At 39.2% G+C, this 19,661-nt stretch overlaps 2 protein-coding genes across 6 annotated transcripts in view; one reads left to right on the plus strand and one right to left on the minus strand.

Annotated features, from left to right (window-relative positions):
* The window catches only part of IMMP1L (inner mitochondrial membrane peptidase subunit 1), a 114,348-nt gene extending 99,331 nt beyond the window's left edge, over nucleotides 1–15,017 (minus strand). For 3 of the 5 annotated variants that reach the window (XM_074230427.1, XM_074230424.1, XM_074230425.1), the window contains exon 1: nucleotides 14,929–15,017. The gene's annotated coding sequence lies outside the window, so the exon portion shown is untranslated. Of the gene's footprint in view, nucleotides 1–1,745; nucleotides 1,856–14,928 lie in introns of all 5 variants that reach the window. The other 2 variants (XM_074230426.1, XM_074230423.1) reach the window with 2 other exon arrangements.
* A 60-nt stretch (nucleotides 15,018–15,077) lies between these two features.
* Nucleotides 15,078–19,661, plus strand: part of ELP4 (elongator acetyltransferase complex subunit 4) — a 245,409-nt gene continuing 240,825 nt past the window's right edge. The window contains exon 1 of the mRNA XM_074230422.1: nucleotides 15,078–15,339. Coding sequence (XP_074086523.1) covers nucleotides 15,093–15,339 — 247 coding nt within the window. The 5' untranslated portion in view covers nucleotides 15,078–15,092. The remainder of the gene's footprint in view (nucleotides 15,340–19,661) is intronic.

The following is a 19,661-nucleotide window of genomic DNA, read 5'->3' on the forward strand; positions in this document are numbered from 1 at the left end:
AAACTCAAACAAATAGGGGAAATAGCATGGTTTAATAGAACTCTAAGAGACTGACTCAGAAGAGAATGATTCCACAATAATTCCCCCAAAATTTTTGTCCTCTCCAAGAAAGATGGAAATGAGGAGAAAAAAAATGAAATTATAGCACATGAGGGGAAAAAATGGAAGAATAAAACAGCTCAGACTAAAAGTTGAAAAATTTTTACCCATATTTCCTTTCTGGTTTGGCATTCTTAGGTCAAAATTCTATATAAGACATTACATTAAGAAGTCAAGATGAATTTGGTACAACAAAATGAATTTTCATTTAGAGTTCTGTTATGACATTCAACATTAAAAAAAAAAAACACCATTGAAGTAAAAACCTAAATTCTGCAACCTATTTCTGAAATAGATGTGACAGTTTTTTCTCCCTATCTATTTAAAAGTCTGGTTTTTCATGAAATATGAATCAAAGCTTTGGATTTTAAATTTCTTTTCTGTTTTTTTCAATCTGATGTTGAAATTCCATATAAGAAAATACTATGATGTTATAATTATTTTTGATGCTGCGATCTGAATCCTCATACAGTGGGAAAAACTGACACAACTGAAATAAAAAAAAAACTTTACCCAAGTAGGAAACTCCCTAGAAAACAGAATGGAGCAAAAAAAAAATCTCAATTCCATGAGAATGAGCGAATAAATAAAACTAAATGTCATGATGTGCAAAGCCATGAGCTCAGAAAGAAGTGAGGTGGCCTCTGCTCTCACATGTGAGTGTTTGGTGACCAAGAAGAGAGTAATGTTTGTTTCCTGTCCCTTCTACTCCAGCCTCAGACCCCAGGAAGTCTTTTATCACCTGTCTTTGACAGTCTCCTTAACTATAAAATGGGAATAATCATATATTTCAGGGTGGCTGTAAAGATCAAATGAGATCACATTTGTAGAATGCTTTGCAAATCTTAAAACACAACATAAACTCATTATTATGATTATCAAAACCATCTAAAGTAAAAAAAATGGGCTGAAGGGAAATTAAATTTAGAATAGGATCCCTTAAATAAAAAAATTGATAAATTATTTCAAAAAGAAACTGCCCTAGAGGCAGCTAGGTGGGACAGTGGATAGAGCACACAATGGATAGAGCACCTGCCCTGGAGTCAGGAGTACATGAGTTCAAATCCAGCCTCAAACACTTAATGATTACCTAGCTGTGTGGCCTTGGGCAAAGCCACTTAACCCCAATGCCATATATATATATAGATATAGATATAGATATAGATATAGATATAGATATAGATATAGATATAGATATAGATATAGATATAGATATATATGTATATATGTATATGGAAAGATAATCAGACCTGATGAGATTATTGACTTCTCAAATAAGCCAGAAAACAGAAAATACAAGAAGGGTTAAAAAAAAAAGACCATCAAGGGCAACAACGAAGTAAGGAGAAAAATAAATAAAGGTGAAATTAGAAGTCAAAAAAAAGTGACAGTGGAGAAATAAACCTGATTTATCATAGACTAATCTTATCAACCCTTAGTCTATAAGTTAATAAAAAGTTTTTATAGGACTAAATTAAAACTGGGAGGGCATTAAAAATGGGTAGGGAAGGAAGAAGATAGAAGAGAATAAGTGATGTATTCTATTCAAGTCTAACAATAAAGGAAAAATAATTTCTGGAGTTTCTCAGGAATTATGGATGAGAAGATAAGGAAAGATCCAAAAAAGACATAAAGAAAAAGGTAACCTAGTTTCAGAAGTAGGAGTCAGTGCTTGAAGAGACCACTCATCCTGAAGCAGGAGAAGGGGAATCAAGTGTTGCTCAGGGCCACCAATATCCAGAAAGATGCTAGGGACCTAGAAAGAGATTTTGAAGCAAATAAGGGAACTGTAATCAAGGACATAATTAGATTCCTACCATGGGACATTCCTATCCTGTCTGTTACCTGCAGGAATTGGTATTTCTAAAAGTGAGGTAAAATAGAAAAAAAGGAGCTAGAGGGCAAAACAATAACAAAAATTGGTTAAATAAATGAATTCTAAAAAGATACCTTAAAAAATTTAGTTCAGTAATGATACAAACCTTTTCTAAATGTAAAGGAAATTAAATATTAAAAAAAATAAATTGAAAGAAAAGAGAGAAATGGGGATTTTGCTTGAATAATAAACTTGAGTTTAAAAAAAGAAGGAAACAACTAAATGACTAGATAAAAGCAAGATAAAGAAATAAGCAAAATTCCAAAAAGAGATGGGGGTGGGTGGGGTGGGGGGGTGGGAGTTGGCTGAGATGAGGTTAGAGAACTGGTGGTAATAGGGTCATCTTTAAAAAAAAAATAAGCTAAAAAAAAGATATAGACTTGGAGTTACAGCAAAAGAGGGAGAGAAAAATCATAGATTGGAAAAAACTTAGAAAGGAACAGTGGAAAGAATATACCTGACCTTAACAACTTTAATTGTGAACAGATTAAACAATTCAATAAAAAGAAAGAGAGTAACAGATTGGATAAGAAAATAAAATCCTATAACATGTTGCTTACTAAAGATATATGCAGACTAAAAGTGAGGGGCTAGAAAAACTAGAGATTTCAAAAAAACAGGACTTTGAAATCATACTACCAAACAAAACAAAAATAAATATTCAAAGCATAAAAAAATTACATTAGACTGAAAGCAGCATAAGGAAAAACCCAACAATATTAAATTTATATTCTTGAAATTTCTTAGTTTTTAAATTTATAAAAGAAATATTAACAGTACTACAAGCATAAGCAAAACAGAATAAAACAATAGTGAAAGGAAATTTCAGTATCTTCTCTCAGTTTGGAATAAGACTAATAGAAAGATTAACAAAAATAAAAATACAGAACAAAACAAAGATATTCCTATTTCCATTGGCTTTCTTTTCCCTCACACTACCCCCACTCCAGTTTTGTTTTTTTTCCCCCGTTTTGGAATTTTATTTTTTATCTCTTTTTTCTTTCTCAATTTTATCTGATTATTTAGTTCTTATTATTTCTAAACTTTTTAATTCTAAATCATTTAAATTAGTGCTTAAAAAAGATAACTTCTAAAGGGCACCTGCAAAAGAATATTTTTATATTTTCCAACAGTACATGATGCTTTTACAAAAACTGACCATTGAATACTATATAGAGAGATTGCAATCAAAAATAAAAAGGCAGAAATAGCAAATACATCCTTTACAGACAAAAATGCAAGAAAAATAATAATTGTTTCTAAGGACCACAAAAGACATAGACTCAAATGGAGAATTACAATCAAACTCTAAATAAAAAGTAGATCAAAGAGCAAATTTATCACAGAAGCAACTAATAATTATAAAAGAAGGTAATAATGATGAAAACAATGTACCAAAACTTCTGGGAAGAAGTTCTCAGGAAAATCACAGCTCAATAAAACATACATTAACAAAACATAAGACAAATTAAAAAAACATTTTCTAATTTTTTTATTTATTTAAGGCAATGGGGTTAAGTCACTTGCCCAAGGTCACACAACCAGGCTGTGTCTGAGGCTGGATTTGAACTCAGGTACTCCTGAATCCAGGGCCACTGCTCTATCCATTCTGTCACTTAGCAGCCCCTAAAAATAATTTTTTAAAAATTTAGAAAAACTAACATTAAGCAAATCTAAAAGAACAAAAGAAAATACCAAAATTAAGTAAATTTTTAAAAGTCATGGAAAATGTAAATAAAACTAAAAGCTGGTTCTTTGAAAATTTCTTTAATAAACCTTTAGCCATTTTGACTTGGAGAGAACAGAAAAACAGATGAATATAATAGCAAATGAGGAAAGTAAAATCACAAAAAAAAATTAAATAAAATTGTTTTAACTAACTTAAGAACACAAAAGATATAAAAAATATATCTTCAAAAAAACATAAAAATTCAAAGTGACAAAAGACCAAATGAAGACCTTAAGGCTCAGAGGGGCAGCTAGGTGGCTTAGTGGATAAAGCACCGGCCTTGGAGTCAGGAGTACCTGGGTTCAAATCCGGTCTCAGACACTTAATAATTACCTAGCTGTGTGGCCTTGGGCAAGCCACTTAACCCCATTTGCCTTGCCAAAAACCTAAAAAAATAAGTAAATAAATAATTAAGGCTCAGAAATGGAAAAAGAACTAGGTCTACAAGAAATGCAAAAGGGGAAAAATCCTGCTCCTTCATAAGAAAACTATATCAAATTTTTGAAGAACAATTAGCACCTATATTTTATAAATTATTCTCTTAAGTTGAGAAAGAATTTTACTAGAATTCTTTTATCAGGAATACAAACACACACACACACACATATATACACACACATATATATTCCCTAATACTTCAATCAGTAAAGAATAAAATATGTAAGAAAAATCATAGGCTAAAATTACTAATGAATATAAATTTTAAAATCTTAAAACAAAATCTTGTCAGACCATGGCAATTTATTCAAATATTCATTATGATCAAGTTGGATTTATATCAGTTATATAAGGATAATTTGACATTAGAAAAGTAATCAATTATATTACATTAAAAAGCTTTTACACAGACAAAACCAAGATTAAAAGAAATGTAGTAAACTGGGAAAAAATCTTCACAACTATTATTTCTGACAAAGGACTCATTTCTAAAATATAGAAATGAGTCAAATTTAAAAAAAAAAGCCATTCCTGAATTGACAAATGATCAGCATATGTGTATGTGAAGGCAATTTATAGATGAGGAAATCAAAGCAACCCATAGTCATATGAAAAATTGCTCTAAATCGTTACTTATTGAAGAAATGCAATTTAAAGCATCTCTGAGGTACCACCTCACACCTCTCAGACTGGCCAATATGACCAGAAAGGACAATGATCAATGTTGGAGGGGATGTGGGAAATCTGGGACGCTATTACACTGTTGGTAGAGCTGTGAACTCGTCCAACCTTTCTGGAGAGCAATTTGGAACTACACTCAAAGGGCAACAAAAATGTGCATGCCCTTTGATTCAGCAATACCACTACTGGGTCTTTACCCTAATGAGATGATGAAAAAGGGTAAAAACATCACTTGTAGAAAAATATTCATAGCAGGGGCAGCTAGGTGGTGTAGTGGATAAAGCACCAACCCTGGAGTCAGGAGTACCTGGGTTCCAATCCAGTCTCAGACACTTAATAATTACCTAGCTGTGTGGCCTTGGGCAACCCGTTTGCCTTGCAAAAACCTAAAAAAAAAAAAAGAAAAAAAAATCATAGCAGCCCTGTTTGTGGTGGCAAAGAATTGGAAATTAAGTGAATGTCCTTCAACTGGGGAATGGCTTAACAAACTGTGATATATGTATATCATGGAACACTATTGTTCTATTAGAAACCAGGAGGGACGGGAATTCAGGGAAGCCTGGAGGGATCTACATGAACTGATGCTGAGCAAGAGGAGCAGAACTAGAAGCACATTGTACATCCTAACAGCAACATGGGGGTGGATTCGCTCATTCTTGATAGACTTGCTCATTCCATCAGTGCAACAATCAGAGACAATTTGGGGCTGTCTGCAATGGAGAATACCATCTGTATCCAGAGAAAGAATTGTGGAGTTTGAACAAAGACCAAGGACTATTCCCTTTAATTTAGGGAAAAAACCCTGATATCTTATTATCTGATCTTGCTATCTCTTATACTTATGTTTCTTCCTTAAGGATATGATTTCTTTCTCATCACATTCAACTTAGATCAATGAATACCATGGAAACAATGTAAAGAGAAACCGACTGCCTTCTGTGGGGGTGGGAGGAGGGAAGCAAGATTAGGGGAAAAAAATTGTAAAACTCAAAATAAATAAAATCTTTCTTAAAAAAAGAATCAACATAATTAATAATACTAAACACAAATTAAATATCCAAATTCACATGATTATTTCAAGAAGCAGAGAAAAGGCTTTGGCAAAATACAAGACTCAGAGCTATGCTAAAAAAAAACAAGAAAACAACAATGAATCAAACAAAAAAACCCTACAAAGTATAGTCATAGAGGGATCTTTTTTAAAATCACAAAATTTTATTTCAATATCAAAAGGGAAGCATCATATACAATGGAATTATACTAGAACTATTTCCAATAAATTTAGGAATAAAACAAAGATGTTCACTCTCTCCACTTTTATTCAATATCATTCTGGAAATGCCAGTAATAGTAAATAAGACAAGACAAAAAAATTAAAATTATAAACAGAAAAGGAGAAAAATCAATCCTATTTGTTGATAGTATGATGGTATATTTGAAAAATCCTAGGAAAACAGAAAGACAATAGCTTCAGTAAAGTTGCAGGCTACAACATATACACCCTCAAAAATCATCTGCAAGGAGTTATAACAGAAAGGGTAATCCATTTCCCAAATAACTACGAAATACATATGGAGATAAAAAAGAGAAGGAATCACAGAGAATGGCTCCAAAGTTCCATGTCTAATACTGTGTATGTATATTTTAAAAATTCAATAGTCATAGTTTCATGCACAATTCTCTTCTGTATATATGGAAAAGATTATTTTATTTGGTGCTTGTTAAATTCTGAATTTTTAAAAAATTAGAGAAAAAAGGCAGAAGCTCCCTGGAGGAGAACTTAACTTAGCTTACTGTACTGCCACAGCATCTATAACTTGGACGAATTTTATGAAACCTCTCAAAGATGATTGTTAGAGCCCTCTCTACAGAGAAGAGGCGGCTGGGCTTGTTTGTATTGCTCAGAAAACTATCCTCTGGTGAGTTCTGGGAGCTGATGCAAACCCAGTTAAGTGAAGAGTTGTTTGTAGTTCTGTAGTTGGAAGGAACTGCTTGAGATTACAATAACTTAGCAAATCCTCAGCACCTTTTACAGGAGTGTGAGGACCTTTCGCTACATCATGGGTTCTAGAGAATAGCGGAGATGAAAATACTTTGGAGAGAGAAGCAGCCTTTTGGTGGTCCATGTGTTCCTGAAGGTCTCCAATCCAGAGCTGTGAACTGCTCTAGAGCATGAGTCTTCCTCCTCCATAAACCTCTCTGCTTGGGTGTTATAGGTGCTCACTTACTTCCAAAGATACTGAGTACACATGGCCTAGAATGCACTCATTATTCATCTATTCATCTTGGAGGAGCGTGATTTTACATGTGTAAATCTATATATCTTTATATTACCTAATGCTTATTAACAATGGATGTGTTGGTTATTTCATCATTGGCTTTATACTGAATAACTTGCCTTCTTCAGTAAATGTTTGAGGAGTTTGGTCTTTTAAAGCCTCTTGAGGTAACCTGGGTGTCTTTCCCAAGGCTCAAGGAGGATGAGAAGCTATTCTCTGCTGCCTCCACTGCCCACGTGGGAGCCCAGGAGAAAGGAGGGCAGGGACGGGAGGGCCCGAGAGCTGACCCGATGGCCCAGGGCAGGTCCATGGGTGCCCTTGTGACTTTACCACCTGGGGAACAAGATGTGGGATCAGGTACACAATGGAGGTTTGGCAGTGGCAGGAGAGGGAGCTAGTCTTTCAATATGGGAGCAGTAAAGGCTGATACTGAGGTAAATGTGGAATACCAAATGGAGAAAAAGCTGAGCCTCTCCATGAAAGGTCTAACTTGACAGAAGCTTGAGAGTAGGAGTGGAGGTCTCTGCTGAGAGATGGGGCCCAAATATCTTAAGAAGAGAGCCAAATCAGAAGCTGAGGGAACTCCACAGGCATTTAATAGAATGCAGGCAAAACAGCAAAAGCAAAATTACTCCGGGCTTGAGGTCTGAACAAGGAGTAGCAAGCCCTCCACAGGTAGCCAAGGAGAAGAAAACAGCTGTTACCCTTTGCTCTTCACCTCAACTCCTCCATCTTCTTTTGGGGAAGAAAGGTCTTGACTGGTTTTAAACCATTTCTGACACCCAGTTCTTCTAGTAATCTCTCCATTCCAATTGATCTTCCACCAAGTCACCAATCTGACTCTATCATTCTCATTCATTAACCCCCAGTGGCTATCTGTTACCCAAGACCAAATACAAAATCTAAGCTCTCACGTTCCTCCTCTGACATATTCTAGAACCTGATACCCAGGCTACTTGCTCTTCCTGGCCACAGGCCTGGAATGCTCGGTCCCATTTCCACCTATTGGCTTCTTGATTACCTTCAAAATTCTGCTCAAATGCCCTTCTTGGTGCGGTTTCTCCCACCCTCCCTTAATGCTTACACTCAGAGATGAATCTGTTCTTTTCAGATGACATAATTTCCAAAAGCATGGGGCCCCAGAGCTCGCCAGAGGCCCTGAAGGAGTTAAGGACAAAGCCGCTCCCCTTCCTGGCTGACATAATTTGATGTTTGCATCCCAAGTTGGACTCCCTGGGTGTCCTGAGAAGACAAGTGCCAGTCTAGACAGGAACTGCTTCTGTTGCTGGGAACCTAAGAGCAGCTAGGTGGTGCAGTGGGCAGAGGACTGGCCTTGGAGTCAGGAGATCAGAAGTTTGAATCCAGCCTTAGACATTTACTGTGACCCTGGGCTTAAACCCTGACTGCCTCACATCTAGGGCCGTATCCAGTTGTCCTGAGTCATAACTGTCCACTGGACCCAGATGGCTCTGGAGGAGAAGTGAGGCTGCACCCCCCCACCCCAATCCAAGTCATGTTCTTGTCAGGGCATCATCTCCCTAATGTTGGGATCTTCTTCAAAAAGGAAGGACACACACATAAAACATACAAGATAAGCAGACTAGTCTATCTACAGTTCCCAAGGGAAAAAAAATGCTGCTCTTACCACTGCCTTACATCTTCCCTTAGAAGGAATTTAGCCCTATTCCATCTCTGCAGCTACTCCCCTGTGAACTGCTTTAGAGCATGAGTCTTCCTCCTCCATATATACCTCTCTGCTCAGGTGGTTTAGGTATTCACTCACTTCCAAGGATACTGAGTGCATATGGCCTAGGATACACTCATTATTCATCTATTCATTTTAGAGGAGTGTGATTTTTATATGTGTAAATCTATCTATATATCACTCCTTGGGGGGAGGGAGTCTGTTTCCTCCTCCTTTCTTTGTAGTAATCTCATAAATATGCAAGCTTCTGTTTGGATCCTAAACTCTTTGCACTTGCATCAAGGTTCTACATGCATGTTCATTTCTCTTTTAATAAATCCAGTTGCAAAATGTGTCTCATGGACTTGAGATAATGTTAACACCTTTAATGTACACTGCACATATCTTGTACTTGCATAGTTATTTACAGACAGCCTTTAGTTCCCTGCAAATACACCCATTCTTCCAGCCTCCAAAAATCCTCATTTGGTCCATCCATCCTCACTTGTTAATTTTCTTTTCGGTGGCTAAATTTCTTGAGAAGCCTGTCTACAAAAATGTGCCTCTCACTCTCTTTGCTTCCAAACTAATTGTTCAACCCAAACTGCTCTCTCCAAAAGCCTTTTCCCAATCCTCACCCTTATTGACTTCTCAGCAGCCTTTATCACTGCTGATTGCCCTCTTATTTGATACTCTCATTAAATAAATATGTGCCAGATATTTTGCTAAGTGCTGAGGATGCAAATACAAAAAATTTACTTGCAAATACAAGTACTGAGGATGCAAATACAAAAAATATACAAAAAAAATAAGCCTTGAGGAGCTTACAATTGAATAAAGGCAACAACACATGAAAATCAAAAAGGCAGGGAGCAACTGTTACCATGGGAGGGGTAAAATGGGGAAGAAGTTTCAAAAGTGCAGCCAGGATTTAAAATGAAATGCTCTAGGCTGTTCTCTCTTTAATTTAAAAAGGACATATTGGAGTTCATGGCTTCACCCTCCATCAGAGGGACAGCAAGAGGTGATGAGGTAGATGGGGTGGAGTACCAAGGCTGAGGAGAATTCTGCTTTAGGCTTGGTGATGCCATTCTTACTCTATCTCCCTACCTCTCTATGCCGATTTCTCTTCAGCTTCCTTTCTGGATTTTAACTTAGGTTACACCCATGAAGTCCCCAGAGATTAAGGCCACTAATAGAAGGAACCCTCCAGAGCTCTCTCCTGGGCACTCTTCTTTTCTTCCTCTATAGAATTTCATGGTAATTCCATCAGCTCCTATAAATTATCATCTTCATGCAGACATTTGTCAAATCTATTTATCCAGCCCTAATCTCTCTCAGGTCCTTTATTATCACATTGCCAACTACATGTTCAAAACGGTATCATCTTTTTCATCACCCAAAACACTCCCTTTGGTCTAACTTCACTTCCATCCTCTCACACAACCTAGTTGTCCCAAACTCCTCACTCCATCTCATCCTCATATCTGATCTGTTGCTAAATCCTATTGATCTTATTTTCACAACTCTTGTATACAACTCTTTCTCTTGAAATTACCACCATCCTGCAGATATCCTTATCACCTCATACCTGGACTACTGAAATAGCCAGTTGGATGAGTTCTCTGCCCCCAGCCTCTTCCGAGCCATTTTCCAAAAGTAGCAATCTAACCATGTATGACACTGTCGTCCCCCCCCCCCATCCAATCAGTCAGCTTCAGGAAGTCCACATTATGTCCAGGATCAAATATAAAATCCTCTGGCATTCAAAGCCCATGATAATTTGCACCCCTTCCCTCATCCAACTTGTCCATTCTTGTCAACACATCACTCAACACCATACACTATGATCTAGTGAGACTGGCCTCCATGATGGCCCTCACACACCACACTCTGGCTCCCAACTTGGGGCATATTCACATAGCACCCCCCAATTCTCTCCCTCCTTCTCTTTTCCTCCTAGCTCCCCTTAAGTCTCATGCCCTTAGGGCTCCTCCCTGTCTTCAGCTGCAAATTTCCAGTGTATCTTCTGTACATCCTGTATATAGATCTATATAGGATTATTTATCTGTATCTGTATCCAGATCTTTGTATCCTCAGTCCTTAGGCCCCTAGCATTGTGTGGACTGCCCTCAAGAACTGAAGGGGATCAGAATGGAAGTAGGAAGAGTAACCTCCCCTGGAGGAGGATTCTAAGTGAGTGGCCATGGGAAGGAACAGAGGTCAACAATCTTTAAACAGAACCTAAAAGGTCTAGTCACAGTACAAAGAACTTGCTAAAACAGGCTTATGGAGAGACCAAGGAAGAAAATCAGGCCTTGGCTTTTTTGTTTTTCCACTTAAAGCATGTAAATAAACAATGTAAATAGATCTTATAGATTTGTTTGCTTGTTGACCTCCTATTTCTTAGAAAGCTCCCTGAAGAAAGGGATTGTCTTTTACTTTTTTGGTTTGCCCTAACATATAAATCCACTAGGTAAAAACAGCAATTATGTTTAACTCCATAACATATTAAAAGATGATGGTCAACAGTGCATTGGAGAGATCCTCTATGAAGGATTGCCAGGATGACATGGATAAGATTATTAGGCAAAGAAAGCATAAATGAGTTTTAATCTTCAATGATTTAAAGTGTACTAGAAGAGATCAAAACCTCAAAGTATTAGAGTATATTTGAAATCAAAGAATACTCTCATTTTAAAATAAAGGATGGAACTGTTATAACAGGGCAAAAGGGTTTTGTTCAGTAGTAGACTTGAATTTTGTAAAATAAAGAAATCCTCTTTTATCTTTATTAGCTTCCTAACAACTCTGCTCCCCTAGCAATTTATCCTTCACAAAGCTGCCAAAATAATCTTCTTAAAACACGAGTCTGACCATATCACTCAACTCAAAAATCTTCAGAGATTTCCCAATGCTTCTAGAATAAAATATAAATTCCTTAGACTGGCATTCATTTTCTGTTATTTTTACAATTCTCACAATATAGCAAATAACATTAAAACAATAGAATTAAATGTCCACTTAACATTTCCGTTTTTGCCATGAATATTTTTTGGGTTTAATTGCATAGATCCTGTTGTCAAGAAATTTAGCAGAATCTTAGAATGTGCTACTTTACCTTGAGCTTAAGAATCAATCTTTGTCTTCCTTCAGAGTTGAGGTCAGATCTTACCTCCTCTATAAAACTTTCTATTCACTTATTAATACTCTCAAATTTTTTCAATTACTGCCTATTTTTAATAGGCTTTGCCTAATGGACCAATCATAAAAGATCAGTTTTGTGTATTTTATAATAAGCAGGCTTAAGGGAGAGCTAATTTCAAAGGAAGGGTCCTCTGGCACCTTCGGTACTGAATGTGTAATCATGGGTAAGTCATTTTACTTCTCAGTACTTTAGGGAGAGAGGTGGCTCTGCCCTGGTTGAAGACATCTTCTCAGGGGAAGAAGTCCTGATAGCAATGAAAACACTGGTCTAGTCCCTATGTCTAGTATTTCAATAATGCTTTAATACAGACATAGCTTTTGTTTATCTTAAATTGAAAATTGGGATCCCATCCGTCCCAGAAATCAAGGAAAATTTAAACACCTAAAACCCAAAAGAAGCTAAGATGAGGGCAGGAAGACTTTTTTCTTTTAAAAGCTATATATACATATATATACATATATATATATATATATACACACACACACACACACACACACACATACATATATATGTAAGAAAAATTTGTTAAGAGTAATATCATCATGAATACTATTGCTCTGTAAGAAATCATGAGCAGCTGTCATTATATTCAACTGAGATCAATGTATACAACATGGAGCCAATGTAAAGACTAACAGAATGCCTTCTGTGGGGGGTGGGGGGAGGGAAGCAAGAATGGAGGGGAAATTGTAAAACTCAAAATGAATAAAATCTTTCTAAAAAAAAAATCACGAGCACAGGGCCTTCAGAAAGCCTGTAAAGACTTGCATGATGCCAAGTCAAATGGGTAGAACCAGAATGTGGTATATATTAGCAATAACATGGTGGGATGATCAACTATAATGGGCTTGCTCATCTCAGTGGTACAATGACCAAAGACAATTCTAAATGATTTGTGATGGGAAATACCGTCCACATCCAAAGAAGGAACTATGGAATCTGAATGCAGACCAAAATATATTATTTTCTATTTTAAAATGTCAATTTTTCCCCTTTTTCATCTGATTCTTCTTTCATAACATGATTAAAAGGGAAATGTTTAACAGTTATATATGTATAACTATATATTATATTACATATATTATATATATATATAACTATATATGTATATTAAGTTACTTGCTGTCAAGGGAGGAAAGGAGAAAAATGTAGAACTCAAAAAACCTTACAAAAAAATGAATGCTGAAAATGTTTTTACAAAGCAGGGCAAACACAACCTCTAAGATTAAAACAGCAATGACCACCAATCTTTTTATTGAAATCTTCTGAATTGATCTCCTCTGAGGCTGATCTTCGTCAATGTTATAGCATTATGCACCACAAATTTTAGTTCAGCATACTGTTTTGCATTTAAGCATAAACTCATGTGTATTGGTCTTTTATGTTTTATTTTATCAGCTCTGAGGTTCCCAGCAGCACAATGGGGTTAAGTGATTTGTCCAAGGTTACACAGCCAGGTAATTAGTGTTTGAGGCTGGATTTGAATCCAGATCCTCTTGACTCCTCCATCCACTAGCTGCCCTGAAAGTGAAAGTGATATTTCCAAATATCACTTAGAATGTAAACCATTCTGCATTTAGTGAAGAGTTTTTTGGAGTTTTTTTTTTGACATCATTTATATAGCCTCTTAAGTAATAAGCATGGTGCTATAGGCATTTAAGGAACTTGTGAAATGCCACAGGTTACCTGCTGAAATGTCAGAAATTGTGCTCTTCCATAGCTTTTAAGCAAATGTGGATGAATCAAAAGAAAACTCAGCTACGACCAATTCAACCCAAATTAAAATCTCTTTCTTGAAAAGGAAAAAAAGACAACTCATGTAGGCCAGAAAAATGGTACAATTTGATACAAATGAAAATGTCATTTTCCATTTTAAATACAAATCAGATTACATCGATTAAAATATCACGTGCTAACTAACACGGGGGCATGATCAACCTTGATGGACTCCCTCATTCTATCAGTGCAACAATCAGGGACAATTTGCAATGGAAAGTGCCATCTGTATCCAGAGAAAGAACTGTGAAGCTTGAACAAAGACCAAGGGCTATTTCCTTTAATTTAGGAAAAAAAAGATATCTTATTGTCTGATCTTGCTATCTCTTATACTTTATGTTTCTTCCTTAAGGATATGATTTCTCTCTCCTCACACTCCATTTGGTTCAATGTACAACACGGAAACAAAGTAAAGACTGACAGATTGCTTTCTGTGGGGGGTGGGGGGGAGGGAAGATTGGGGGGAAAATGGTGAAACTCAAAATCTTTAGTAAACACCGTTAGGTGTCATTTGAGATTTTTGATTAATTTTACATGTTAAGGGAAAAAAACCAACAGTTCATTTTGGAGAGGCAAAAAAAGAAAAGATGTGGCCCCAAATTAGGCGCGAGTTTTTCTCACGTTACAAATTCTCTCTTCTAATCGGGCGGCTCCTGGTTCCGGGGCTTCGATCGCCAGGAAGGCAAGCACACCCCCGATTCTCTGAAGGCAAGCACACCCCCGATTGTCTGGCGTCAGTGTGGGGGCATTTTGGCTGTTTGCGGGCGGCGGACAAGCCTGCGATGGGGGCTCGGCCGGGCGCGCTCGCCATTCACCAGCTCCTGGGCCGCGGCGGCTCCGGATGGGCAGCCCGGCCCTCCGCGGCCCCACGCCCCCCATTCTCCAAGCGGAACGAGCTTCCACGCGGGAGCCACGGTGCCCACGGCCTTTCTCTGCCCCCCAAAAGGAAGGGCATTTCCACCCGCCCCAAGGTCCCGGCTCGGCCGCCCGGGTCCTCGGGCGGCGGCGAAGTCCGAGGGGGCGCGGAGAGGAGGCCCCGCGCCGGGGCAACCCCTCCCTCCGAACTCTCTTTACTTCGGGGGCTCCGCCTCGGCCCCCCGACAGGCCCCGGCGGCGGCCTCCGCGCGCCCCAAACTCCTCTCTCCCTGCTTGTCTCACCTGGGCCAGGCAGGCGTCCACCAGTCCCGGAGCCGGACCCGCGTCTCAGCAACGCGCCCCCTGATTGGCTCCCCCAGAGAGGAAGCCCGTGTTCTATTGGCCGGGTGCGGGGCGAGGGAGGGGCTCCCAGAGTTCCGTTGGCGTCCACACGGGGGAGAAGCAAGATGGCGGCCTTGACGCCCGGCGGCGGCGGCAGCGGCGGGCCGGGGGCAGCCGGGGACGCGCCGGCGACCGCGGCGGGAGGCGACCCGACGGAGAGCGGCGGCGGCGGCTGCAGTTTCCGCAGGAAGGGCCCCGCGCCCGGCGGCGGCGGCGGCGCCCGGCTGCGTGCCATCGCGGGGACGCGGCCGTCGGTGCGGAATGGACAGCTGCTGGTGTCCGCCGGCCTCCCGGCCCTGGACCAGCTCTTAGGTCGGTCGGGTCGGAGCGGAGCCCAGCGGAGGGGGGCGGGCGGGAGCGCGGCCCGAGGCCGGCGCGGGCGGCCGGGGCAGAGCGAGGGGCGCTCGGGCCCCTCTCCTGAAGTAGTGCCATTCGCTGCACTACTCCCTAACGGTGTTCAATGAAATAAGTACTAATAAACGAAAGATGCTTCACTGTGAAGTTAAACTTCCCGGCCCTTGGAGCCTTCGGGGAAGTTGGAAGGAAAGTGTATGTCTCCTGCGTCGTTAGAGACGTGGAGCCCCGCACACCGCTGCGGTCCCCGGGCCGGAGGAGGCAAGGGAAGGCGCGTCCGGAGCGCGCCGGCCCGCGGCCCCGCCCTCACTCCGTTTTTCTCCCTTTTTAAAAAAAAAAAGACGGATGTCACTCGGAGGTTGAGTTTAGAGCTAAGGGGCCTCCTTCACGGCCGACCAGGCAGGGGCATAGGTGTTCCGCCCTGGCTGTCTCCGCCGGCGCCTGCCCGCAAGGACTGCAACCCGCGGTTAGCTTCCTGAGCTCGGGACAAGCGAGCAGAAAGTGGGCCGGAGCGCGCCTGAGGTGTGCCTGGGGAGCCGACCGGCCCTGCACGCGAGTGGGCTCTCACCCTCTGTCTGTCCGTCCCTCTCTCTCTCTCTCTCCCCTCTCTGTCTCTCTCTAACCCCTGTCTCTCTCCTCTCTGTCTCTCTCTCTCTTCCCCTGTCTCTATCTGTCTGTCTCTCTCTGTCTCTGTCTCTCTCTCTGTCTCTCTCTCTCGTCTCTCTGTCTGTCTCTCTCGGTCTCGCTCTCTTGTCTCTCTCGGTCTCGCTCTCTTGTCTCTCTCTGTCTCTGTCTGTCTCTCTCTTGTCTCTCTCGGTCTCGCTCTCTTGTCTCTCTCTCTGTCTCTCTCTCTGTCTTTCTGTCTCTCTCTCTGTCTCTCTGTCTCTCTCTCTCGTCTCTCTCTCTGTCTCTGTCTCTCTCTCTCGTCTCTCTGTCTGTCTCTCTGTCTCTCTCTTGTCTCTCTCGGTCTCGCTCTCTTGTCTCTCTCTGTCTCTGTCTGTCTCTCTCTTGTCTCTCTCGGTCTCGCTCTCTTGTCTCTCTCTCTCTCTCTCTCTGTCTCTGTCTGTCTCTCTCTTGTCTCTCTCGGTCTCGCTCTCTTGTCTCTCTCTCTCTGTCTCTCTGTCTCTGTCTGTCTCTCTCTTGTCTCTCTCGGTCTCGCTCTCTTGTCTCTCTCTGTCTCTGTCTGTCTCTCTCTGTCTCTCTCGGTCTCGCTCTCTTGTCTCTCTCTCTCTGTCTCTCTGTCTCTGTCTGTCTCTCTCTTGTCTCTCTCGGTCTCGCTCTCTTGTCTCTCTCTGTCTCTGTCTGTCTCTCTCTGTCTCTCTCGGTCTCGCTCTCTTGTCTCTCTCTCTCTGTCTCTCTCTCTGTCTTTCTGTCTCTCTCTCTGTCTCCCCCTGTCTCTGTCTGTCTCTCTTCCTCTGTCTCTCTCTCTCTGTCTCTGTCTCTCTCTGTCTGTCTCTCTCTTGTCTCTCTCTCCGTCTCTGTCTCTCTCCTCTCTGTCTCTCTCTCTCCTTCTCTCTCTCTCTCTCTCTCTCTCTCTCTCTCTCTCTCTGTCTCCTCCCATCTCTATCTGTCTGTCTCTCTCTTTCTCTCCTCATTTTGTATTTTTTATCCAGTATCTCAGCTTTAAAAGTTGGAAGCTATTGCATAGGGCTAATAATTGTGGGGTTTATTTTTATGTTTCTGCAAAGCAATGAGTTTAGGTGTCTGAGGCCACATTTGCACTCAGAGCCTCCTGACTCCAGGGCCTGTGCTCTATCCAATTCACCACCTAGCCCTTGTTTTAGCTTTTAACTTGAAGGGTTCTTTTTTTTTTTGTTATACCCAGATTTCATCATGTGGAGAGAAGGTGAAGTTTTTTTGTTTGTTTTTTTGGGGGGAGGAGAGTTTGCAAGCTAATGGGGTTAAGTGATTTGCCCAAGGTCACACAGCCAAGGAATTATTAAGTGTTTGAGGCTGGATTTGAACTCAGATTCTCTTGACTCCTCCATCCACTATGCCACCTAGCTGCCCCAAAAGTAAAAGTGATATTTCTAACCATCACTTAGAATGCAAACCATTCAGCATTTAGTAATAATTCATAAAATGTTGCTACTTTTCATATTCACCATTACCCCCAATTTTTATTAACCTACTCTTCTTCCATCTTCTAGAAAAAGTACTTTGCAGTATGGTTTAAATATTGATCAGATTCACTTAAAATCTTTACAGTTGTTTCATGAAGTGCTAAATGTTTTGGTCACAAATATGCTGAAATAGAAATTCAAGCATTTATTAAAAACTATCAGACTTTTTTCTTTCTTTATTAAAGATTTTTTTTTATTTTCAGTCTTACAGTTCCACCCATCTTACTTCCCACCCCCCACAAATTTGTCAGCCTTTACATTGTTTCCATGGTATACATTGATCCAAATTGAGTGTGATGAGAGAGAAATCATATCCTTAAGAAAGGAACATATAGTCTAAGAGTTTATCAGACTTTTTAATGCTAGGTTATTTGAAACTAGTATTTGGGCATGACTTCAAAATATCCAAAAATTCATGTGAAAATCATCATTGATTACAGTGAATAAAACAAGTAAAGGTTGTTTAATAAGTTCTTTTATTGAAATATATTTTGCATGTGTGCATTTGTCTCCACAGAAGTGGCAAGTAATTGTTATATTAAGAAAAATGACTACACTTAGAACAACTGTTGTATATAAGTGATGTAGTTGCTATTCACTTTTCTTAAGTCGTATTTTTGTGATTGATATTTTTGTGCTCTGTATGGCCACTGTGAAACAAGCAATTTACATTTGTTTTCTATTAAAATGTTGCATAAAAATGAAACAAAATTGGCTGCTATTGCATTAAATACTTCAATGTAAGAAGTTCTAAAAACGTGACTGTTATTACTCTAAAATGCATGTTGTATGATTCAAATTGTGACATTAGCATGACATGACTGCAAGTGTGACTCAAAATGTAATGGAAGTAGGATGTTATGATGTCAGGGTGATGGGAATATCTGTGACATTATGATTGCTGTATAAGTACTTTCTTGATTGCCATGTAACAAGTAAATATGCTGTAATATCACTACCATACAATACAGTGAAATTTGACTGCATGAACTGTGATGTCATTGTAATTTTTAACAAATTTAAGCATAGTTGCAAAATATATTTGAATAAGTATTCTACAACCTTGAATGTTATTCACTTGGAGAATATGCTAGTATATCCATTATCTTCAAAATAGTCTGTGAAAAATTACTTTTATTTAAAATATTTGAACCAAATGTGGTTTGTTTTCCTGCAAGAGATCATCTATTTTAAGTAAAATATCCAGATTTGGTGAATTAACAACTTCTAGGTGTTTTCCAGATCTGCCCAGGTGTCTTGCTCTTGTCACCAAACCAATTCCAAACCGCACTATTTACATCCTATTCCCGCCTACTTTCCATGAGCACTATTCTTGTATGGTTTTAAGAGAAGCAATAAGTAATGCCTTAATCTTATGTTATTGGGAGAAAAATTGATGACTTATGCTCTTTCATCATTCTAAATTCAAAGAATATTCCCTTTAATATGTGAAATTACTAGATCTAGTCTTTCATAGGGTTATCACCCTTTTTTCAACTTTTTCTATTTCCACAATGCATATTTGTTCAGCTAATGACTGCTGGATAGAAAGGATCAAGGTTTTCCTGTTGCTTTGTGACAGAGAGAGAGAAAATAAGATAACTTTAAAATCAGAACAACTATAGAATTTTCCATTTTTATATCTACCACTTATACCAATTGACTTAGTATGTGAATCTACACTTTAGGACCAAAATTCAAAATAATGCATTTCTGATTTTTCCTCAGAAGAGCATTAAATGATTTTTCATAAACATATAAGACATCATTGCGGGTATTCTTGTATAAATCATACTCTTTTATTTCATTTATCTCTTCCACTATCTTCCTTCCAGATCAGGGATTGTTAACCTTTTCTGTCATAGAACCTATTGGTAGTCTGAAATCTACAGAGAAATCTCTGAGTAATGATTTTAAAGGTATAAAACAAAATATCTTGTTACTGCAATACAATTATCAACATTTTTTTTTTAAGTTTGTAGATCCCAGATTAAGAGTTACTGTTTTAGACAAGAACTTATCAGGAGGCCTAGGCAAGCAAAGGAGATCACATATTTCTAAGTCTCTAATTGGGCCTCATTTAATCAAACTTCATTTTGTATTTTGTAGGAAGTCAAGGTCATTTTTTCCCTTTAAATCTGTGCTGTTGGTAATATC

This window comes from Macrotis lagotis, chromosome 3, assembly GCF_037893015.1.
Source record: "Macrotis lagotis isolate mMagLag1 chromosome 3, bilby.v1.9.chrom.fasta, whole genome shotgun sequence".
NCBI classification, from domain to species: Eukaryota; Metazoa; Chordata; class Mammalia; order Peramelemorphia; family Peramelidae; genus Macrotis; species Macrotis lagotis.